General features: G+C 38.4%; 1 protein-coding gene across 1 annotated transcript in view; it reads left to right on the top strand.

The window, feature by feature from the left end:
• The window catches only part of NEK10 (NIMA-related kinase 10), a 118442-nt gene that overhangs the window by 26556 nt on the left and 66399 nt on the right, over window positions 1–25487 (top strand). Inside the window, exon 22 of the mRNA XM_010584377.1 lies at window positions 10803–10878. Coding sequence (XP_010582679.1) covers window positions 10803–10878 — 76 coding nt within the window. The remainder of the gene's footprint in view (window positions 1–10802; window positions 10879–25487) is intronic.

Below are 25487 nucleotides of genomic sequence, written 5' to 3' on the forward strand. Positions count from 1 at the left end.
AGTTTATACAAAATGTCAGATGAAGGTGGAAGCATATGCTCAAATATTGAGAAATCTTAAATCTGTCTCTACAGTGAATTTAACCTGTCAGCTTTTGTAAAAGGAGAAGGTCTGCTCTAAGATCTACTCAGAACTGTAGTTCTGTGTTTGCAAGCTGCACAGTCATCCTAAAGAGAGAGTTCAATTTTCTGGAGTCTTTCAAATCTCAAAACTGTCCAAAACTTGTCTTGATCTAACTAGAATAATATTCCTGTGGACTACCTGTGAAGCAGTGTTGTGCGACTATGTAATAAAGATATGGCGTCCAATGGCCCAAATTATTTTGCTTTATAAAAGAAGCTTGTATATCTTATAATACTGCTCTTTTTTCTTTTCCTCCATCAGTCCTTCTGGAAACAGTAACTCTTGTTAATCTTTTGCTATGACAATATAACGAAGGTAGCTTATTCCGCTGTAACTAATGTTCTTCAAATATGTTGTCTTTAAAGAGATGCCTTAGTTTCAGACTCTCATGGTAGATTTTGATTTAAAAAAAAAAAAAAAAAGATAATAAAGTGAGCAATACACTGGAGCAATGTGCTTCTATAGGCTAAGACTTTCATTCTGTACTGTGGATGGCTATGCAGCGGCCCCAACAAGGAACTGCTTTAAGTAAGTTCTGGGACCCACAGGTAGGTGTTTCTCACCATGTATGTGAGAACTGAGCCACTTACATTCCAAATTCCATGAACACCTCTCATACAGTTTCTGAGTTTACTTTGGTTGGAAAGGAAAGGAGTGCATAGTGTGGGAGAGCACTGTCAGCACAGAAAAAAATAAACCTGCTGAAGAATTATGCTTGCTTGTCATGAATTCATGGAGAAATGTTCTAGAGGTGGCTCTTGTAGAACAATTCCAGCAGAACTTGGTAGGCAGGGACCTACAGTGAAAGGTGGCTGGAAGCTAGAATTCATACAGGCAGAGAACTCTGCAACCAGCCTGGCACAATGTAAGATTAAGTGATGAGGGATCTTTTCTAGAGATGGTCTCTGAATATCATCTCTAGGTTTTACTGAAAAAAGAATACCTGAGGTAATAGTAGGAAGAATTTCTGAATCTGTATAGTCACACTGTATTTTCTTTTTCTTAAATACTGAGTGTGATTAGACACTATCCTTATCCAGGTCTTTGTTTACTGTTTAGTTTTTAAACTTATTCAAGATACAAATGAAAGTCCTAAGCCCAGGAGGTGCTTCATTCTAATGTGAAGGTTATATAACTCCCTTTGTGTTTCCCATGACATCTTTTACATGTCAATTAAATCTGAATTATCCCAGTGTTTTTCAGGCTCTTTTAAGTTGTGTGTTGTTGCATATGGAAACAGACATTTACAATCTGATCCTAGCCAGGCTAGTGGTGATATAAGATCTCTGTTTCTGACTGTAGAGAACTTTAAGCATACTGTTGTTACATAGTCTCTGGAACTGCCCACCCTACTCATTTGCTCTGTTTCACCTCTGACATAAATTTGATAGGAAGGGGGCCATAACTACCATCTCTTATGTTGGTACAGCATTTAATTGTAATTGGTTGAGCTACAAATGCTACGAAAATATAAATATTAAATCATGCTAACCTGCAATTTCATAAAACATCTCATTCTAAATCGATAGAATAGTGTTACTGAAACTGTGTATCTCTGGTCAGGTTGAATGTCTGATTTATAATTTCTGACACACTCAAAAAGGTAGAATTTTAGGCACAGCCTGAATCAAAGTTGTTTTGTATAAGGTTTTAGAGATTCATTGAACCAATATTATCTGTGGATCTCAGGTTAATCTACCCAGCCTTTTTATATAAGTCATTGAGAAGTTACAGTTTTCTGAATTGAGAATGTGTAGCTGCTTTTATTGCAGCTATATTTTACTGCAGCTGTATTTTGTTTCTAGCACAGCATATTTCTCTCTAGAGCTCCATAGCTGCATCTGTTTGCAGGACAAAATAGAAGACTCTCTAGATCATCACTTTTCCTCAGTGTCATCTAGTTGCAGCAAGGTTTAGATTTTGGTGGTCAAAGAGGGCTGGCCATATGGAATCACTTTGGCACCTTTCAGGTCTGATATCAAGGAGAATTGTGAAGGGTTCCATATGCTCTCTTGAGTGGCATGCTCTGTTTAATGTTTAGTACACATTATGGAATAGCAGCAGAAAGGCTCTGTATGGAACTGAAACCTAGGATTATATAGCAGCAGAATACTAGTTTTGAGACAACTCACCCCTCTGATATACTTCTAATCATAGCAGGCAGCCATGAAGTGTCAGAGTGGTTAAGTGAATGAGACTTGAAAAGTTCAAGTAGTTGCTGGATGCTGGAGAAAAGCTACCTGTTAATTTTGTAATTCAGAATACTTGCTTGAGTGCACTTTTTGTAAGACCTATTGGCTCTTGATTCTGTCCCGTGCCCAGAGAAGCAGTGGCCCTGAGGTAAAGTGGATGTAACTAGCGTCTGTTGTGTGTTAGTCACTACATTTTGCAGTCACTTGGATCAGTGCTAGTTTTTTTGCAGATTATATGGCTCATTTAACCAGTCTTCATTATCAGAATTGCAACCCTTCATACTAAGATTCAAGGAAATGCTTGTACTACTTTATTTTCAAAGCTTCCAAAATAGGCTGAGTGGAGTTTCCCACTTGTTTGCATACACACTGTAAATCAGACATTCTGGACACTATTAGTGGATTAATAGCACAATCACATATCTCTACAAATCTCAGGTTTAGATGTGGATCAATGCTAATGTTCTTAGTGCAGGAGTTACAAGCGTCACAAAACTGACACAGTAGAGTGAGTTTATGAAGCATTTATATTAGGACACAGAAAGGAGAATGATAGAATAGCTAGAACATGTATTTGGGAATGATGAGAAATTAATTCTGTTCCATTCCTATCGATGGAAAACAGTAGAATAAGTATGTACTACTGGTGATTAAATTGCAAAATATCTTGATTTTGAATATGCTTTTAAGGAAAATAAAGTTATATTTTTGTCTTCCAGATCACTGTTACTCAGTAAGTTGCTGACAAATTTCTTGATTACAGTTGCAAACTTGCTGAAGAAAAGCAAAGTGATTTTGTCTCATCCTGAGCCTTTCAGGGTAGAAGAAGAAACTGTTCAATAAGGACATAGTGAAAATCTGACCTGAGTAGGTCTGAAGTTCACACATGTAGTGAATTTCATACTTCATTCATCCTCTTTTTTTTGCTTTGCTTTTGGTCTTTGTGTGCATATTTGATTTTAGGAAAAAATAATGGCATTTTCAAATAGGGTTCAAATATAAATTAAGAAAACAAATATGAGATCAATGTTGTTATGATGTAGCATCTGGAAAATTTTCCTCTTGTTTTTACTGTAGAAGATCAATCTACTAGGTGAAATATTTGTGAAATAAAATGGCAAATGAAAAAACAGATTCTGTCAATAAAAAGAGAAAAAAACATTGCAGATAACTAAAATGCTCATTTAAAGAGACTGCTAAGATTCAGAAAGCTTTTTTAATTCAGCTATTATGAAAGTTGAAGAGATCATTCTGTAGGAGGTTCAGATACTAGTCAAGTCAGCCTACTCATTTTTTTGTAGTTCTCTCTTGCCTTCATGCCCTCTTCCCTAGCATGCTAATGTTTTCTGAAACAATCTTACTTCGTTATCACTTACTCTGCTACCCTAAACACAATGTAAACAAGTGAAAACAAGTGAAGAAGGGTGTTTCAGAATCTAAAGGATTATGACTACATCATTTTGTGTTAATTTTTCTTCCTATTTGAGGACTGTCTGTGAGAGACTGAAAGAGTTAATGTCTCAAACGTTGTGGTGGGGCAAGTTCTGCTTAAAGACAAACCCTGCACAGCAAGGAGCCAAGGTGAAAACCTCAGACATCAGCAACAGGAGGGGGAGGGCGTGCTGGAGGGTGCACAGCTCCCTGTTCTGATAAACTGTTCTGATACAAAGATCAAACAATGGCCATGTCTGCAGGGAAGGAGAAGTTACTCCACAAACGACCTCCAAGCCCAAAGGCTCACAAACTGCTCATTAACCTGACAAGTTTGGGTGCCCACCTGAAGGAGGGGCAAGGATGATAACAGGGCACAAACTGAAGCCCCGGGTGCGCAAGCCCGCTGGGACTGGACCCCTCAGCTGACTGGACACCTTGGCTGACTGAACCAATGCCGGACCCAGGACTGGTGAAATCTTTCTCTCTCCCTTTTCGCGCTCTCCCCTTTTCGCGCTTTCCCCTTTTCCACAATCCTTACACCTCATCCGTTTCAAGATATAAACCATTCTTCAGCTGTACTACAAAATAACCATTGTTTGGTTTATGTTTGGTCCAAAAAGAGTAATTTTTACTTTTCAGGAAGGTGGGACAATCTAACAGTCAAAATGAGGGGGTTTGTTATTTTAGGGGGATGAGGGAGTTGTCTCTCTAATGCCAATTTTATTCCTGCATTGCTGTCCTGGGTTTGGTTGGGATAGAGTTAATTTTCCTCTTAGCACCCCAACTGCCAGTGCTGGGCTGGATGTTCAAAGGGAGGGTCTCCTCTACACATCATGCAACTGATGCCAAGTGGAGTAAGTGGGTTGCATTGATCACACAATGAGCTCGCATAGGAAACTCCAATTGCCCAGGAATTTTGGAAGTGATCACGGACTGGCCAGAAGGCAAAACTTTGAAATATTGCCAGAGGAGGAGGTGACGTGTGCTGAAGAGGCCCAACTGTATAATAAACTGTCAGAAAATGAGAGGCAATATGCCCTGTTCACTGATGGGTCCTGTTGCATTGTGGGAAAGCATTGGAGGTGGAAGGCTGCTGTATGGAGTCCTATATGACAAGTTGCAGGAGCCGCTGAAGGAGAAGGTGAATTGAGTCAATTTGTGGAAGTGAAAGCCATTCAGCTGGCTTTAGACGTTGCTGAAAGAGAGAAGTGTACTGACTCATGGATGGTGGCAAATGCCCTGTGGGGGTGGTTACAGCAATGGAAGCAGAGCAACTGGCAGTGCAGAGACAAACCCATCTGGGCTGCTGCACTGTGGCAAGATATTGCTGTTCAGCTAGAGAATCTGGTTGTAAAAGTATGTCACATAGATGCTCACGTACCCAAGAGTCGGGCCACTGAAGAACATTAAAACAACCGACAGGTGGATCAGGCTGCCAAGTTTGAAGTGGCTCAGGTGGATCTGGACTGGCAATGTAAGGGTGAGCTATTTTTAGCTTGGTGGGCCCATGATACTTCAGGTTATCAGGGAAGAGATGCAACATATAGATGGGCTTGTGATTGAGTGGTGGACTTGGCCATGGACTCTATCATGCAGGTTATCCATGAATGTGAAACATGTGCTGCAATTAAGCAAGCAAAGCGGTTAAAGCCCCTGTGGTATGGAGGGTGATGGCTGAAATATAAATATGGGGAGGCCTGGCAGATTGACTGTATCACACTCCCACAAACCCGCCAAGGCAAGTGCTATGTGCTTACAATGGTGGAAACAACCACTGGATGGCTGGAAACACATGCCGTGCCCCATGCCACCACTCAGAACACTATCCTGGGCCTTGAAGAACAAGTTTTATGGCAACACAGCAACCCAGAAAGAACTGAGTCAGACAATGGGACTCACTTCCAAAACAACCTCATAGACACCTGGGCTAAAGATCATGGCATTGAGTGGGTGTATCATATCCCCTATCATGCATCAGTCTCTGGGAAAATCAAATGATACAAGGGGCTGCTAAAAACTACACTGAGAGCAATGGCGGGGGTGGGACTTTCAAACATTGGGATACACATTTAGCAAAAGCCACCTGGTTGGTTAATACTAGAAGATCTGCCAATCGGGCTGGCCCTGCCCAGCCAAGACTTCCACATACTGTAGAAGGAGATAAAGTCCCTGTATTACGCAGGAAGGGTATGTTAGGGAAGACAGTCTGGGTTAGTCCTGCCTCAGGCAGAGACAAACCCCATCTGCGGGATTGCTTTTGCTCAAGGACCTAGGCGCACTTGGTGTGTGATGCAGCAGGATGGGGAAGTTTGATGTGTACCTCAAGAAGATTTGATTTTGGGAGAGAATAGCCGGTGAATTAGGCTGCATGATGTTAATTTCTAAATAACCTGCCACTGAATATCATCATGTCTATAGTGGCTATATGCCTTATCAAGGGTATTGTAGTAAGAGTTACCCAAATGACTGAAGGATGGACTTTGAAACCAAGCGAAGTGCAGCAGTGATGGAACTTGAACTGGTACCCAGCAATTTCTTCAAGATTGACTTCTTCAACCCACAGACCATGGGCATAGGTTGCGCCAAATACAACAGCTGCAAGTTCTAGAGGCAGCATACAACAATCCACCACACACCATCTCTCCTACCCTGAAGGACTGTTACAACAGATGGAGCCCCAAAGTCATGGAATAAATAAAATCGTTGGTCACGTTAGAGGGATGGCCCATAGACTAAGGGAATGCCATTCATATGTGTGGGTGTACACATATGAATAGCACACACACATATATATATATATTTGTATATATATAAAAAAGACAGGGAAAGTGGTGGTGATTAATTGGAAAGTGTAGGATCAGGGCATGATGTGGATGGTTTAGAATAAGGGGTGGATAATGTCCTGGGTTCAGTTGAAATAGAGTTAATTTTCACAGAAAGCTGGGAGGGGGCACAGCCAGAACAGCTGGCCTGAACTAGCCAAGGGGCTATTCGATACCATGCAACATCATGCTCAGTATATAACTGGGGAGCGGGTTGGGGGGAGACTTTCTCTCTTGGGGTGGGAAGTGGCAGAGCGTCGGGTTCTGGGTGGTGAGCAGTTGCACTGTGCATCGCTCATTTTGTATGTTCTTTTATTAGTACCGTTATTGTTGTTGTAACTTCTCTCATTGCATTGTCACAGTAAACTGTCCTTATCTCAACCCGCAAGGTTCTTTTTTTTTTTTTTTTTTTTCTTCCTCCTTTCTGATTCTCCTCCCCATCCCACTGGAGTGGGGACGGGGCGGAGGGAGTAAGCACCTCTGTGGTGCTTTGTTGCTGGGTAGGTATAAACCACGACAATTGAAAAACTGCAGAGGGCAACAAGTGGTAGACAATTGAATTTAGGACTGCAGTATCAGGTCTGGGACTAGATTAAAGCAACATGAAACTAGCCTAGAAAAAGTGAGCTAAACTCATCAAGACACAAGTGCTAGATGACCTGGTTTCCAGAGACAGTACAAGAGAGGGGCAGGACTGGTCTTTTTTAGGGCAGAGGGATACTAGCTCATCTTTCTCATAGACTCTTGCTCTGAATCACTGAGATGGGTTTATAATTTCCACTTTGGATGGACTGATGCAGCATGCGCTTCTGCATCCTGGTGTTGGTGGTGGCAGGATGGCCTGCCTGCCCTCTCCCTTCCTCCTGTTTTGTGCTATCTCTTTGCCTTTGATCTTACCAGCCTTTGTTTTGGTTCATCTAATTTACTGGTTTACAAAGCTTTCACTTTCTCTAAGGGCTTTTCTTTTCCATTTTTCTCTGGCTACCTTTATTCTACTGATACTTATCATGATATTGTCAGCATTGATATAGTTCCTTCCAGCAAGTACTCAACAATTCTGTTAATTGGTAGGTTGCTTTTTTGTGTGAGAATGGAAGCTGTAGGAAAATATTTGGAAGCTCTAAGTTTTGTATTTCATTCTGAAATTGGTGAGACTTGTGATCAGATGCATCTGCATTCACACAGATATGTGTGAATTGGTTAGGTCTAGCTTCTGAGGAAAGTCCTGTTCCTGTACTTAAGAGCTATGTCTTAATGCTTGGTGTACCACTGGATGGATTAACTGTAGTAAATCGAGATGGTTCAGGAAGAATAATTCCTTTAATAAGTAGGATTTTGAATTTTAGAAGTGACCAGTAAGATCGTAAGAATCACTAGATCAGATCAAAGATTTATGTAGCTCACTCTCTGTCCTAAAAGCTGACACTTGGGTAAATTTCATAAGAAGTTGAGCAAGTACTGAGTTATCTTTCTCTCACAATTCTGTTCCAGCTTCTAAAAGACATACTGCTATGGTGTTAAGGTGTTTCAGGAAATTGCCAAATATGAATTGTTGCAATGGGTCCTCATTAGTCAAGCCTCAGTTCACAGCTAAAATAATGAATACCAGTTAATAAGGGTCATCTTTATATTTGGTTATATCTTCATTTAATGGTATGGGAGGCAGGCCTCTTGCAGTTCTCAGAAATGATTTCGTTTGTTTGTTAGTTATTGTAGTACCTTTTGGCATCAAATACCAAATAAAGAATCCTGGAATATTAAAAGTTGTAGACCAGTTTATAAGCTGCAGACAGATGCCTAAATAAATTAAAAGAAGCAATTTCACTAGTTCGATGCAGTTCAACATTTGCCAGTTCCTTTTCATTCAATTCTGTATTATAGGCTTGAAAAAGCTAAGAAAAAGCATTTATGTTTAAAGCTGATTGTCCTGTGCTTTACATTCCTTAGCTCTGGCAGCACCAGTTGTATTTAGGAGCTTCCTGCTGGTGTCAAGATGGTTTAGCAGAATTTGGAAGAAGTTATTGCCTGTGAAACAGGTTTTTTTCCCTCTGTTTCTGAGGACCCAAGCCTAAAAGGAAGAGACTATATTTACTCTATCTGGCTGATTTTTCACTTGCTTTCTTTTTTCCAGATAATCACTAATGTTGTATTAAAACAATGTACTACTTCCAGAACCAAGATGTCCAGCTCTCCACTTCCCTTTCCTAAATCTTTCAAGCACTAGGAACTGAATTTATTGGTTGATGTAATATCTTAATACTCCTTCTCCATAGAATATTATGTGAAGGATTCCAAAGGAGGGAATTTAGAATGATTCATCCCAATTAATTCAGGGAAGTATCAACATTGCAAAAACCTCTGGTCCTTTTGGGATTAATATTCCCTGGAGTGAACTGCCTGAGGGCTGTCTTAACTCAAGGGCAAAAGGGAAGCTTCTCAGTAATCCTGTTAATTTAGCATTCTTTCTACTTATATTTTCAAAGTACTGCAGAGCTAGTTGTTCTTTGAATATTTTATTCGAAGAAAAATGATCTGTGGCCTAGGTATCTAGGTTTGGCCGCCTTCTCAGAGGCAATTTCTGAATGAGAGATCTACTCCTTTTCAGACCCTTGAGGTTCTCAGTAAGCAAGAGCCAACAGAAACTAATTTTTCTCACCTGTGTTTATTCTGATCTGCAGCTTTTTTTGACGAGTAGAAACATTTTCAACTAAAATGTTTATGAACTATCTCACTGTAAAAAAAATTGGAATAGGAATGCTGTGGGCTCTGTCCCAGTAGAAGAGGAGCCTTAAAATATTTTAAACAGTATTATTTACCACACAAATCTTCCCAATTCTGAAGTAGTATTAGAATACAAAATTAATTAACAGACTTAAACAAGTACAGTGATCTTCTCTTGCTCTCTGTCCTTGGAGTTAATAAAGTGCAATGTATCTTAGCTGCATTGTTATGTTGAGGCAGCAGTAGAGTATTGAATTGAAAAAAATAAACTTCAACTGTTAGCATGGAATTTCGATTAAAAATATAAACTCTAAAGACTGTGTGACAATTTTGTGAAAGACTACCTGATAATTACACAAAAGGCACGTAATTGCACAATCATCTAAATCTACAGCTTTTGTCACAAGGTAAGGCTAAGATTCACCATTATTTCTTACCAAAAGCAATTTTTGAACATGAACTATTCAGATATTACAACCCCCTGTACTCGTTTGAAATTAAATTTCTGAGAAAGTCCACTCTTGCCAGCTATCATAATTTGAAAGAAAGTGAAATAATTACTAACTTCATTACATTATTTTTTCCATTAATTTCGGCATTAGATCACTGCTTATTAGATACTTGGCATTGTCATACAGTTTATTAGAATATATTAATAGAAACCTGAAACTGGTCACATAGTTTGGATTGAAAGCATCAGAGGTGTGTTTATAATATTTTTGAAGCTGGTAGGCCTGATTCAAACATAAATTGTTGATTAATATGGAGTGTTGTGGTTTAACCCCAGCCAGCAACTAAGCACCATGCAGCCGCTCGCTCACTCCCCACCCCCCCCAGTGGGATGGGGGAGAAAATCGGGAAAAATAGTAAAACTCCTGGGTTGAGATAAGAATGGTTTAATAGAAGAGGAAAGAGGAAACTAATAATGATAACACTAATAAAATGACAACAGTAATAATAAAAGGATTGGAATGTACAAATGATGCACAGTGCAATTGCTCACCACCCGCTGATTGATGCCCAGTTAGTCCTTGAGCGGTGATCCCCCCGCCCCCACTCCCCCCAGTTTATATACTAGATGTGATGTCACATGGTATGGAATACCCCATTGGCCAGTTTGGGTCAGCTGCCCTGGCTGTGTCCCCTCCCAACTTCTTGTGCCCCTCCAGCCTTCTTGCTGGCTGGACATGAGAAGCTGAAAAATCCTTGACTTGAGACTAAACACTCCTTAGCAACAACTGAAAACATCAGTGTGTTATCTACATTATTCTCATACTGAACCCAAAACATAGCACTGTACCAGCTACTAGGAAGACAATTAACTCTATCCCAGCTGAAACCAGGACATGGAGATAGGAAGATAGTATTGTCCAGTACTGCGAAATGTAAAAGATAAAAAGACTCCCAAACCTCCTTTCCACCCTCCCCCAACTTTTCAGCTGTTCTGAAACAGCATGGATTGTCATGCAGAGAGGGTGGTTATTGACATGTGAATCTTTTTTTATTGTAGCTGACTTTGGGCTTGCAAAGCAAAAGCAAGAAAACAGCAAACTTGCATCAGTAGTGGGAACCATTCTGTACTCATGGTAAGTACGCCTTCATACAATATTCAGTACAGTGACTTCCATCTTCATGGTTACTTTTTTTGGAGCAGACAGGCAAATTACAATGGAGTAAGGAACAAGGTGCAAGTTACCCACACACAGTACTCTGCAGTAGTTGGTTGCCTGCCTATTTTGCTGTTGCGTGTTCTTGCACATGGCATTTACTGTGGGTTAAGTTGGTGCAAAAATGACGTAACCATGGTTGTGTAGTAACTTACTCATCTATCTATATCCTTATAGATAAAGAAATGTGTTTTCAAGTTATAAAAAGATCTATGTAAACAATGTAAATTAATTTTAATGGCTTTTAATGTAATTGTGGCTTCAATGTTTAGTTATGTTGTACATATGCACAACTTACCTTCTGAAAAATATTTGAAATTGGTCCTAGTGGATTTGTTTTGGACCAGTAGGCATTTGGTTTTCATAACTGAACTGAAAAAATATTTGCTGAAGTTTGACATTTTCAATGGTGGAAAAGCATGACACAAGTTGTTTGCAATTTAAGCTTAGTAAACGCATAAATGACTGCTCTAAAATTTTGCCTTAGACAATACATTATTCAGTCTGTTGAATGAGCTGCAGTTTCCTTTGGCATCCCATTTGTAAGCAAGCCAAAGTGAAGAACCATATTGCATTAAATTGCGGTACCAATATAGCTACCTAAGCTCCTAGATTACTACTGACTTGTGGGTTTTTTTCTCAGGAGCATGGAATAGAACGCATTTCCTATCCAAAAGGTTCCCCACAATATGTAAACAGTGTACGTAATTGAGAGTATATGCATGTCAGATTCTCTCAAACAAAAGTAATTTTGGGCAGGACAGAGTATTGATTTTTGTGTTGCATGATGTATAAATAACAAACATGCCTGTTAATTGAGGTAACTGTATTGTGAACATAAGGGAGCAAATGTACTCTGGGTAAAAATCTAAATTGTAGAAAGCACAAGCTCAGTATTCATCTAATAGCAGTTGATGGGTTCTGGGCCTCCCATTTAAGCTGAGAGTTTCTATTGATTGAAATGCTAACATCAGAAATCAATTAAGGAATTGCTAATCTGTGCCACAGTTCTGGATCTGTCCATTTGCAAAATTATTGGTTAAGCTTTGCCTACCTTAACTACTGCTTTATTAAGGAAATATGTTTACAGTACGTTCAGCTGAAGTGTTGCAGATCTAAATATTCCTTATTGCTGCATGGGCTTGTTCCAGCTTCTTTGCAACACCTTTGTACATAACAGCTGCTGTTCCCTCTCTTCAGAGTCACTCTGTTGCTTCTACTCATTGTCCAGCTTTCTAAGGTCAAAAGTTGGTTTTCTTTTAGGGACTTCTGGTGCTCTTGCTTCCACTACTATAAATTGCCAGTTCTAGCTCCTTCTATGACCAGGTGATCCGCCTCATGGATGAGGGAAAGGCTGTGAATGTTGTCTGCCTTGCCTTCAGCAAGGCCTTTGACACTGTCTCTCATGGCATACTCCTTGAGAAGCTGGCGGCTCATGGCTTAGACAAGTGTACTCTTGGCTGGGTGAAAAACTGGCTGGATGGCCAAGCCCAGAGGGTTGTGGTGAATGGAGTTAAATCCAGTTGGTGGTGGGTCACAAGTGGTGTTCCCCAGGGCTCAGTAGTGGGGCCAGTTCTGTTTAATATCTTTATTAATGATCTGGACCAGGGGATCGAGTGCACCCTCAGTTGGTTTGCGGATGACACCAAGTTGGGCGGAGCGTTGATCTGCTCGAGGGTAGGAAGGCTCTACAGAGGGATCTGGACAGGTTGGATCGATGGGCAGAGGCCAACTGTATGAGGTTCAACAAGGCCAAGTGCCAGGTCCTGCACTTGGGTCACAGCAACCCCATGCAGTGCTACAGGCTTGGGAAAGAGCAGCTGGAAAGCTGCCTGGTGGAAAAAGACCTGGGGGTGCTGGTTGACATATGAGCCAGCAGTGTGCCCAGGTGGCCAAGAAAGCCAACGGCATCCTGGCCTGTATGAGAAATAGTGTGGCCAGCAGGAGCAGGGAGGTGGTTGTTCCCTTGTACTCAGCACTGGTGAGTACTGTGTTCAGTTTTGGGCCCCTCACTACAGGAAAGACATGGAGGTGCTGGAACGTGTCCAGAGAAGGGCAACCAAGTTGGTGAGGGGCCTGGAGCACAAGCCTTATGAGGAGCGGCGGAGGGAGCTGGGGCTGTTTAGTCTGGAGAAGGGGAGGCTGAGGGGAGACCTTATCGCTCTCTACAACTACCTGAAAGAGGGTTGTAGTGAGGTGGGTGCTGGTCTCTTCTGTCAGGTGGCTGGAGATAGGACAAGAGGAAATGGCCTCAAGTTGCGGCAGGGGAGGTTTAGATTGGATATTAGGAAAAATTTCTTTACTGAGAGGGTTGTCAGGCATTGGAACAGGGTGCCCAGGGAAGTGGTTGAGTCACCATCCCTGGAGGTATTCAAAAAGCGTGTAGACAAGGCACTTCAGGGCATGGTTGACGGTTGGACTTAATGATTTTAAAGGTCTTTTCCAACCTAAATGATTCTATGATTCTATGAAATAAAGTGAAGTTTATTTGGCATAGGGAATAGAAAAAGAAAACTACAATGAATGAAACATAAACAAACCAAGAATGTTGCACAGAATACAATCTATAATATTGTTTTCTGTTTTCATCAGAAATTTTAATTTACAAAATACTTGCCAACAAGGAGAAAAACCTGACGGAACATTGTATGTTGGCCCTCAGGGTCAATGAGTTGTAATTTTCTTATCCTACCTACACTCAATTCTTTTTTTTTCCTGTTGGATTCTTTTGCTCTTGTCTTTGAGTCTTTTAACATTTTATAGGAAATTTTTATTTGAGAATAGTGTTCTGTAGATTTAAATACTCTTTTTTTTTTTTTTATGTTTGCTTATACCATGTTTATTATTATTGTCTTACTCTGTCTTCGTACATGGAAGTTCACATCAGAGCTAGGACTTTGGCAGTTCTTTTTCCACCTCTTTGTCCAGTTATTTGGATGTAGGCATGAGGATAAAATGTCACTTATACGTTGCAGTCTTTCAGTAAGTGGTCTTTTGGGACATTACTTGTCAGTTCAACTCCACAGGCAAAATCATGGAAGCAGTGATCCTTGCCTGTCTGCTGTCAGAAAAGAGAACAAGGATACAGTACTGATGTCTTTGTATTTAAAATGTATGCTTGAGTAATATTTAAAATGACAGGCTAAAGCATTAAAGTCTTTCCAATGTCGTCATAATTTAAGAATGTTAAAAAGGCCTTGCAAACAGCTGAATGCACTGGATGCCACCTTCAAGGTACTTGGCTAGTACTGTGTGTGACAGTGGGCTTTTTGATATGGAAACCTGTTCACAAGGAATGAGGTGAACTGATAGAGTATTTTAACACAAGTAATGAAGCAGAAGTCAGAGCCTATAGACTTAATCAGTGCTTGGACTAGATAATTTTTGTGGGTTTGGGGTTTTTTTTGCATGATTTAAGTAGATGTGAAGGGCTGTAAAATAATCAAAATATTGGGAATGCATATCTACCAAGAGCAGCAATATTAGTTCCTGCACAAAAAAAAAAAAGGAAAGGAGGAAGAGAAAGAACTGAGACAGCATTGTCATTCAAGAGTGGCAGGAATTACTTTCTTCTGAATTGACAGGGTAATAGTTCTTGGTAGTTTGAGATGCAACCCACCCTTCTTGGAGCAGACAATATAGTACAGAAACAAAATAATAAATGTCAAAAGTAGCATCTGATGCTTATTGTTTAAATTTGGCTAGGAAGTATTTTGCAGAGTGGTTCAGATAAAAATTTATTACTATATGTACCAAACATGTTTGAATTTGGGGCTGGCTGAATCAATTTGCTAATGCAATTTTTAAAAAACTGTATCATCATAAAATAACAGCAGACATTGTTTTATGTTTAGAGAGGGGCTTATATAATTGTGCTTTGTAATTGTGATGGTTTTTAATTCTACATTGTACTAGGTTTTATTCTGCTATCATACTAATTAAATTCCTTTTAATTGGTTATGTCCTTGAATTAAAATATCCAGCAATGTGTATGTTTGAACACCAAATGTATTAAATGGATGTGTTTACACTTAATACATTAAAAATTGAGGAAAAGACTGCTTTAGGGAATTGGTAATGAATTCTGAAGTCTTTTGCCAGCTCATAAGTCACCAGAAACAATCCACTCCAAGTTAGTGGTGACAGAGTCTTTATTATCCTGCTGTCTCAAAGGCCTTCCCAGAAGAGACACAGCAAATTGTACATGGTTATAGAGAATGATGTTTCATTTTATGTATACCTGCCATTTCTTTGTTTCACAAGAAGGATTGTAACTTATGAAGGGGATGTATCAACAACAGATCAAGAGAGATAAGTCAAAGTTAGCTGAGTCATGGTTCCGATAACTGCTTTTGTAATTTTACATGTATACAGAAATTTTAGAAAAACTCTGGGAAACGAAGTAAATTTTGAATTGGGATGGAATAGAGAATCCCATCATAATTCCTTGAGAACTTGACTGATCTTGAAAAGCTGTTGGGAAACTGTGAAGAAGAGCAGACCTGTCATGTATCATTAAAAAGTAGGTGAGAATGTTCCACGTTAGTTGGTGAACTAACTTGAACTTTCTGAAACATAATTGTTCTAAAATGTTGGAAAACTGATACACAGAACAATGTTATGTAAGATTTGGCTTTTTGTGCTAAAGTTGAGGTGTTTTCTCTTTGTGGTGTTTTGAGGAAACTCTCATTTTTTGTGGTAATTAGAGGTACTATTTTACTTGTGTCCATCTTCTGTGCTGTGGAGGAGAAAATATTCCTTGATCTTAGTTTCTGCTGAGGGACTACATAGTCAGTCTGCATACTGTGTTATGTTACCCAAATTTCTTTTCTAGTACTGGTCACTGCTTCTATTTAAAACCATATCTTGTGAGAGCACTGCATAAATCAATATTGTGATATGATTTCCTGCAGAGATCTGTAATAGCTGTTTTTCCTCATTGCTTATTCTGGTGACATGATAATATTTTCACTTATTTAAAGCATTTTTATGTTGGGAAGGACAATTTAAGATGAGGGAGTGTGTTGTACTTTCATACATACTTAATTTTTAGCCTGCTTTTTGATGCTACATGATCACCTCCCACCGTAAGACATAACTTAATACTAGACAGGAGAGAACGCAAAAAAATCTTGGACTAAAAGAAAGCAGGCCACTTTGAAAGTGACATGGACTAGTTCATACAGATTTTTTTTCTATCCGAAGAAGAGAAGAGTTGTTTTACTCACAAAGGCTTAGCAGTAGCTTAAAGTCATAGCATAGGTTTTCTTGGTGAAGGGGAGTGTGAAAACATACAGGTTAGTTTCTTTACTTGTTTTCTAACAAGTGAGTAGTGCTGATCTAGCTTCTAAAGAGTTACTTTAATGCTTGAAAAAAAAATAAAATTGTTTGTAATAATTTTGTAGACTCCATGATGAATTTAAAGTGCTATCTTAAAAAAAGTACTGTTCTACGAACATAACAGGTTATAAACCAGTAATGTACTTCTTGGAAATATTTCTTCCTGTAGAACTTGTATAACAATTATTTTAATGTATATTAATTATTATGTTATAATCCCTTTGGAAGAGATAATAATAATGAATGAACACTCTTTATTAGAATAAGATTAGTGATTTCATCAAACTAATTTATGAGCTTGTAAATGTCTTTTGGTCCAATGTTAATGGTATTTGCTTGCTAGAATTATTCTTTTTTAGTTTTTCTTTCAAGTAATGTCAAATGAGCTACATTTAGATGAACGATGTTACTATGACATCTGAACTGCAGGACTTAGAATACTTTTGGTGGTTTTTTTTCTGTTTTTTTTCCCATTCTCTTCTCACTTAGATGTCAGCTGTATTGGTATCTTGGCAGATCCTTACCATTTCTAAATCTTTACTATTTCTTGTTCTGCTTTACTTTGCTGCTTGGTATATGGTGTGCTGCTTCAATTTCTAGTGCCATTATATGTCATCTTGCTGTCTTTGATCTTTCCTTAATAGTGTGTTTGCTGTTTTACCATGTCTTTGGTGGTCAGTTAAAGCTACTTCCTGTTTTCACTTGGGTCTTGGGCTTTAGTTTCTGGTGTGGCTTTTGTTCAGTTGCTTGCTTTTTCATAGTAGCTAGATTTCAAAGCTCTGTCAAGGATTGTTCATACTGCCTTAGTCTTTCCTTGGCTTATTCCATCTCTTTTATACTATTTCTTGGGTTTTTTTCACAGCTGAGTTTTGCACAGAATGGTGATTTTTGTTGTTACAATAACTTTAATGTTAGAATGAGAGAAAGCACATGCCACTGTAACAGAATAGAGTTCTTGGACTTTATGGAGACATTATTAGAATAAGCACCAGAGTGATAAGTGGCCATGTCTCATTAGAGAAATGTTAATATTGGATTCTTAAGCATCTGCTCTCCTCTTTTTACCCTTTCCTATTTTGTGCAGTAGTAGATTCACTGTCTATTTCAAGGAATGACAGGCTAGCTATGGCTTAAGAATTACTGGAGGCAGCATGAGGTATGCTAGGCATCTGACTGAAAGAACAGCCACGTCAAGAATTGACTAACAAGTAGGAGGCTGAATGTTTGTAATACTCTTCTAGAATAATTGAAATAAAGAAAATAATTAGAATCAGAAATAGGATAGACATCTGGTTAAGAAAAGCAATAAAGGGGCATTGATGCCTTCTAAATGAACAAGAGGTTAATGTTTGAGTGATCTGCAAGCTAGACCAGCCTATAGTCTTAACTTTTGTTTCCTCTCTTACCATAAGTGACCATATTTTCTGCTTGAGTTGCATCCCTAATCTTATCTGGTCTTATTTAAAACAGACATTATGAAAGATTCTGTTTTGAGTGAAAGAGGGGAGAGGTAAAAATAAATTATTTGCTGATACTTGATTAGCTTTTGTGGGCTTAATAATGTGGAGTTAAACTGCCTTTTATTATGTTACTCACATTGGCAGCTGATGTTTTCCATACCTAGAGTCCTCAAACTTCTTGGTTACAGCTGGTCATTGCTTACAGGAATGTCATAAGGAGGTTGAATTTAAATACCCCATGATTTCAGACAGACGTATATATCTGGATTTGCTATCTATTCTGCTGAAGAAAGCTCTTTTCCTGGGTTACTGCTCAATGTCTGGGCCCTCCACTACTTGAGCTGCACAAGCAAGGGTCAATGATTTTATGACTAAAGAGGTAGTACAGTGTTATCCAGGGATGTAGCAGTGAATTAGTTATAGGATCCCAACTGCAGTCAAGTAGTCTTGTATTTTTATAGACATCAAAGTGCCTAGTTATTAAATTGGGAGATGCAGGAGTGTGTTGTAACTGTAATTTGTGGTAGGTTTTGTTGATTGCTATTTACAAATTAACATGTACAGTATTATCTTTCTACTTTCTACCTCAAGAAGAGTTGATAAAGGCTTTAGTTTATTCCTGAAAGGAATTTTAGAGAGAATTTAGAGAAGAAAATAGTGGAATTGAATGTTTTTTTCATCACAGGGTCATGTGACAGTTCAGTTTAGGTCACTTATCCTCTTTTGCTTCTGGCCAATTTCTTAAGGGTGCCCATTACTGTGGTTAGGGAGTGAGCTGAATAGAATGAGGTGATATCTCAAACATCTTCCTTCCTTCTCTTTAGTCTTTGCACAGTTTCCCATGTAGCCTTAGTTTTCCAGCTGGTGTTTGTAAGTAAGGCATCAAGCAATAAATTCTTTGTTTAATATTAAAATATATAACAAGTTATGCCTAGATTATTATGTTATGACCATGTGCTCATATTTCATCTACTGACTTTCATGAGGGTTTTTGCAGCCATCTGGATCAACAGACTTTATTTAGATTTGGAAATTTTAAATCCTATATAAAAGAAGACAATGAAGTTACCATCTTCTTCAGGTAAAATCTTCACCTGTCTGCTTTTTTGGTTTTTGACATTTAATCCATACTGAATGTGATTGCTAGACAGAAAAGTAGTTATTAGTTAATTATCTTGTATACTAGTGTCCTGGGTTCAGCTGGGATAGAGTTAATTTTTACAGGAACCTGGGAGGTGGGGGGCATAGCCGGGGCAGCTGACCTGAACTGGCCAAGGAGCTATTCCATACCATGTGACATCATGCTCAGTATATAAAGGGGGAGCGGGCCGGGGGGTGGGCTCTTCTTTTCGGTGGGGGAAGTGGCAGAGCGTCGGGTCCCGGGTGGTGAGCAGTTGCACTGTGCATCACTCTTTTTGTATACTTTTTCATTAGTACCGTTGTTGTTGTTGCAATTTCTTTGTGTTGTTCCAGTAAACTGCCTTTATCTCAACCCTCGAGGTTCCAGGTTTGTTTTTTTTTTCTCTCCTCCGTCTTCCCCCCATCCCCCCGGAGGGGGGCGGGAGGAGTGAGCGAGCGGCCGCGTGGTCCTTTGTTACCGGCTGGGCTGAAACCACGACAACTAGGTTCCAGCAGATCCAAATACTTGCAAATCATCTGATTCATACCTTACTGTGAGAAACATTACTGTCAGAAACTAGTCTTTGTGTGGCTGGGATTCATCTTGCTTATATATAGTCATTAAAAAACTAGGCATCTTATTCAATTCAAGAAGCTAGATGGTTACTGAAAGTAACAGAAAAAATAGACACTTCAATAATGAATTTCATCCCATCTATCTTAAACAGCTATTTTAGGATGAGATGAATCAACCACTTGAAGTGCCTTTCTCTCTCCATTTGCTACAGAGGGATCTGGAGCACTAGCTTAGAATAAATCTGATTTATAGGAGTTTAAATTTAGGTGAAATTAACACCTTACATGAAATCAGTTATTAAAGATATAGCTTTGGTTTAGAGTTGTTGTAGAATCGGATTTGGTACTGCTTGTGGTCATCTTCCTGCAGATACTTATCTTTCCATGTCTCCCTTTCAATTTTAAATATTCATGCAATTTCTTGATAAGCTGGGTTAGTTGGAGAAAGGCACTGAGTTAAGTTCGTTCTGAAAGGCATAGAGCTCAATAAGCAAAATCGTGTACCATTTTTTAAGTGTTCAGATTTCTGTTCCATAGATAAAAGGAAAAAACTTTTTTATTTTCTCGAGCTGTTTGTATAGTTACAGACTTAAGGCTAATTCCTCAAAGCATTTTATAGGAAATTGCAGTTATAATTCACTGGAAAAGACGTCTGGTTGGAAGGAATCAATTATTAGAAGTATCTGTCAGATGCCTGTTATGAGTACCTTTTAGAATATGAATGTTTCAGTTTTTATGTATACGGATAGCACTTTGCTATAACTTACAGATACAATTTATCTACAGCGTTTCTGTTAAAACTGTCAGCTTGACAATCTGCTAGATATTTTTATATGAATAAGAACATCAGATGTGTGGACCATGCAGTGATGCTTGCCTTTAATAATATAAATGGAATATCACATTGGAGGGAAATTTTATTTATAAGTTTCAGAATCTAGCTTCCTCTTGTTGTTTTAGACTTTGTTCCACGATGTGTCTGAAGGAATAATAGGTGTAAATTAGAACTTTAATGTGTTTTTCTGTTTAAAGCCTCCCAGAGGCTCTTTATGTAATAGTGGAACACTAAACTACATATAACGATACTGTGATTTGTCCTTATAATTTACTCAGAGATGCATATGATAATCTTGAAAATTTAGATACATAAAAAAGTTGAAACAGCTACGCACATTTTGAGCTTGATTAGATAACTGTATTTTCATTATAGTATGAAAGGTGATACTTCATGACATTCTTCAGTAATAGTAAGACAACTGAAGGAAGAAGCAGCTTGCTATAAACAACACCTTTTCTAATAGAGCCTGCAAGGATTTTTAAATTGTCCTTGAAACAAGTTTTTTAAAAAGTGAAGGCCTAGAAACATGTAGTAGTTTTACACACTGACTCCCAGCAAGTTTTTTTTCCAGATCAACAGGTACAGCGTAAAGACAAGAAGGCCAAATTCAAACTGAATTGTGTGGTATTTTCCCAATATGCCTACACGATGTATCCTAATGGGAGGAAAAAGCATTACAAATAGATCCTTAACTTTTAAAAAGTTTATAGAAACCCTTCAGTTTGCATTAAATGTGCATAAAAACCCATGAAACTCCAATATTTGTGGTCTGCTTGTAAAGGATACTTAAATATTGATAACCTTGGCCCTTGCATTATGTTGAGAGTTCTCCCAATTTTTGTTGCCATCCTTAGTCAATAGTACTGTACGCTGTAAGCACTCCCGAATTGCTTTATTTCTGAAATGAAGTATTCACAGAATCCCATTCTGGCTGGAAAATTCTAGAGGCCCAAAATGTATCTTTGAGTAGTACTGTGTATATATGTATACACACATATATATATGGACACACATAGACATGTACACACACACATATGTAAAGATCAGTGACAGTGTTCCTACTTGTAGAGTAGTTCAGTTTAGATAGGACAGATACTGTCATGCTTTTTTTAGTTTAATTCATTGTTCCACGTTGTCAAATTAAGCATAGATTGGTTTATCCATCTAGCAACACTGTTTCTGGCATAACTATATTTGAACAAAGTTGTCATGTTGATGTCTGCCATGCTTTCAAGTACATATGAGCCTATACGTTATAAGAATTCTTGGCAGCTTTTTTGTTCTACCTGCTGCCATTGATACTTAAGCAGAAGACTTTGAAATTGCCCAGTGGTGTCCCAGCAAGTATGCAATTGCCATGTCTGGGAATTTTTGGAGCATGTTCTTTTCCATGTATTCAAACATGAGAACATTTAGATATGGATGTCTGTTGGGCAGCATACTCGGTGAACATCAGTGAAATGTATCCTTCAGTTTTAAAGATACTTTTAAAAAAGACGCTTATGCAATGAGATTCAGAAAGAAGTTGTTTTCACTAGTGCTAAAGGTTCCTATGTGTAAAAGCAGTGAAAATATAAAGTTGCCACAAAAAAAGAAGTCTGTTAGATAAATACATGAATATTCTAACTGCCAGAGATGTATGCTCTTGCAGAAAAAGTGCAGAGTTCAAAGATGGGAGAACACATAGTAGTTGAATGTACCTTGCTGGTCTTCTACTTCTGAGTATGAGCACAGAAGTCCTCACAATAAAATTCTTCTGCTCTTTTCAGCAGCTTTTTATATAGGCTTTATGCTCAGAAGGAGGAACTGAGAAGAAATATGCTGAAGCTTTTTATACATTTTCTTGGTTTAGTTATTTTTTGATTGACTAAATTTTTCTTACTTAGCAAAGGTAAAAAAGAAGTTTCAGTTGAGCGTTATGAACTACGAGTAAAACTGAAAGTTGTGTTTCAGTGGAAGCTGCTTTTATATTTATAAAGCTGGCCTCTTGACACTTATATTTAGTATCTGTCTTCCCTACAAAAAGCCTCCCAAATTTTTGCCAGTACCAGTTGTTTGTAGTGATATAAACTGTGTTGATGAAATGATTCAAGGAAAAAAAAACAACAGTGGAAACCACACCCCCCAAACCAGACATACCACTCCTGGGCCAATGCAAGCATTTGCATAAACATATGATAATGAACTAGATTAGAGAACTGACCTGGCTGAAAAATAATTTAGATTATTTTTCAGGTGCATCAGGTTTTTGGTCTGACACATAATGCAGCTGTAGAGGTACTTGTGCTGGCACAGCAGAGCAGAGAGTGGTGGTAAAGAGTGACTGGGAGCAGCAGGAGCAAACCAACATCTTGGCTTACAGTATTTTTCAAACTGTATATTTGAAACAGCCTAAACAACTTACCACATGTGAGGCTGTTTTGGCCTTCACAGCTTCATATGTGCTCCAAGTTTTGCTGGGAAAAAAGTAGGGGTGAGTGACTCTTTGCACTTGGGCATTAGGAAGAGGACCTTGTGCTTTGAACATGCTTCTGCCTTGAATATTTAATGATTTAGGTATGAAGAAGATTTTTGTTTGTTTGTTTTTGTTTAACAAAGCAATAGGTGTAAAGAACTAGAGTAAACTTTTTAAAAAATGTGATTTGATTTGTATTAATATATGACATGGGTGAATTAGAAGTGAATTGCTGGCAGTTTTTCATGTGTTCTAGAACACTGTCTTATTACACTGCTAGAGGCCATAAATTATTTTTCAAAGTTGATATATTTGGCATCTCTAAGCAATAATGTATAATGTTAGCACACATAAAAGCCTAAAGGTTGTAAATTGAAAGAAATACAAATCAGTTGTTGAATGTTAACTGGATGTCTGTATCTTTATTTTCAAAACTGTAAAATAAAAAACCCCAAAGGGTAGGGTATAAAACATCTGCTTCTATTTTAGACAGAGAGACACCAAATATGTGCTGAAAGAAGGCAGTAAGTTAGTGTTTTCTCTCCATTGTTGATCAACAGCATTGTAGCTGAGAGCTACACTGGTTTATTACTGGGATCTTGTTTTTACACATTTCTCAGTGCTCATTGACATTTCAGATTGAGACAGACTACCAACTTTACTGCTATTTGCAGTGAAAACTGTCCTTCCACATCAAACCAGGCTTTTTTTTTTTTTTTTTTAAGATTTTAGTAAAAACGTGAGGGAGGTACTATCATAGTCTGCTGTATCCTACAGTTATTAATGGCCTGTCACTGACCTCAGATTGGTTTTGCCTCTTATAGACTAAATTATATGAATGTAGCAGAGCTTTCTGGGCAGAGACAGGCAGTGCTTGGACTAGAAAATGAAACTGTTGAGATTACACTGATGAGAGAGCAATTATACACATGAAAGTTACCTCTCTTGGCTGACTTCACCCATTTAAAAATTATGTTCCCCACTTGGTGGCAAGAGGATTTATTACACCGTAAAATTGCAACCTGAAGGTGGTAAATTTCTTCCCTACCCCCATACATTTAAAAAATGGTGGAAATGATGAATTTTTCTATAGGCATCAGCAGAGGTTTAGGATGTCTGAAAAGGTGTCTTTTGTGAAGAAGAAATTTTATATATATAATATTTTACAAAAATATTTAACATAATTTGTAATGAGAAAAATGTATACAAGTTAGAAGACAATGTAATAAATTATTATAGAATTACTTGGCAATACATTTCAAAATAGAAAACTGTGAAGGCAAAATTTTTAACTAGTGATTGAAAATCCTGTTCCAGCTTCATCACTCAAGGGATAAACAGAATATCCCCAAAAGGCTTGTGCTGAATTCTTCTTGTAGGTGAGAAATGCAAATAGCTTTCAGCAGTGTTCATGAAGCTCTTTATTCAAACTGTCAGTTTTGTGGCTCTTGTTTCTTCTTCCATTGCTTTTAGTGGTAATTATGAAGCTATAATACTGAATGCATATCTGTAGCTTACAGCAAACTATCCAGAGAAAAATTGTGACAAGGAGCAACTGCTTTTCTATTTTTCTTTTTTTTCTCCTTTGGGATGGTGCTGATGATGAGCAGCTTCTTTTTTTTTTTCCTTGTGTTTTTTTTTCCCCTCTTTCTGTGATTCAGAGAACTGATTATAGAGTAGATCTGTGGTGTTTTACACTGGCCTCACAAATTATCCTGCAGTAGTTTAGTGGTGCTCAAACACAAGCATACCCTTGATTTTCTCATTCTTTGGACTGGAATTGGTGGTCTTGGCCCTTTTCTGAGAAAATAGACGTTCACGGAAACAGGAGAGATTCTAACTTGATATAAGACAAATTTTTTTTCACCATTATAACAGTCGAATATAGAACAGGCTGCCCAGAGAGATTGTGTAGTCTTCCACCTCTGAAGGTTTTCAAGACACTACTGGAAAAATCCCTGGTTAGCCTGGGCCAGAGAATGGCAGTCTCATTTTCATAGTGAATTGTGGCAGTTATAGGTGCAAAGATTGTGTAAATCCTCTACTTTGCTTTGATGAGTTCTGCCAACAACTCTAAAAAAGGCTATCCATTGCAAGAAAGTATTATTTTATAGGTAGCTTAACAAAGATATTGGAATATCTGAAGCTAATAGAAGCTGCAGAGACTCTTTTAGTATTTGGGACCAAAAAAAAAAAAAAAAAGGTTTATCAGTATATGGCAAACTTGTCTACCATCTCTCCTACTGTCCTATCTCCAACAGTGGCAATAAGTCAATATCCACAGCGAAGGAAGAATGGGATAAGCATATTTGATACTTTGCTAGCCTCCCAACCATTTTCAGCTTGGGTTGCTTCCTGAACTAGGTATGGTTTCTAGGCATGAGTGTTTGTATAACCACCACCAACTGCAGGAATCTCCGTCAAACTTTAAATAATTAATTGGAGGAATGATAAAGACTAAAAGCAATACCTCTGCCATTGTTAAAATCTTCTGCAGTGGTGTATGCTTCTTATTTATTTACTCTTCCATTCCAGCCATCACCTCTTCTGGGAGTTAGTCTTGAAGAATCACTCTTATTTTAATTAGTCCATAACTGTTTAGTTGAAATCATGTCTCATTTGAAAATACTCCTCATACTGTAGGATGACATATACCAGCTTGTTCTTACACCTGTCAGAAGCACTTGGATTAACCAGTGAACACTGTACCAAGACAACTGACGCGTGGCTTACTGAAGTT

Source organism: Haliaeetus leucocephalus, unplaced genomic scaffold (assembly GCF_000737465.1).
Source record: "Haliaeetus leucocephalus isolate CR32 unplaced genomic scaffold, Haliaeetus_leucocephalus-4.0 Scaffold973, whole genome shotgun sequence".
Taxonomy (NCBI): Eukaryota; Metazoa; Chordata; class Aves; order Accipitriformes; family Accipitridae; genus Haliaeetus; species Haliaeetus leucocephalus.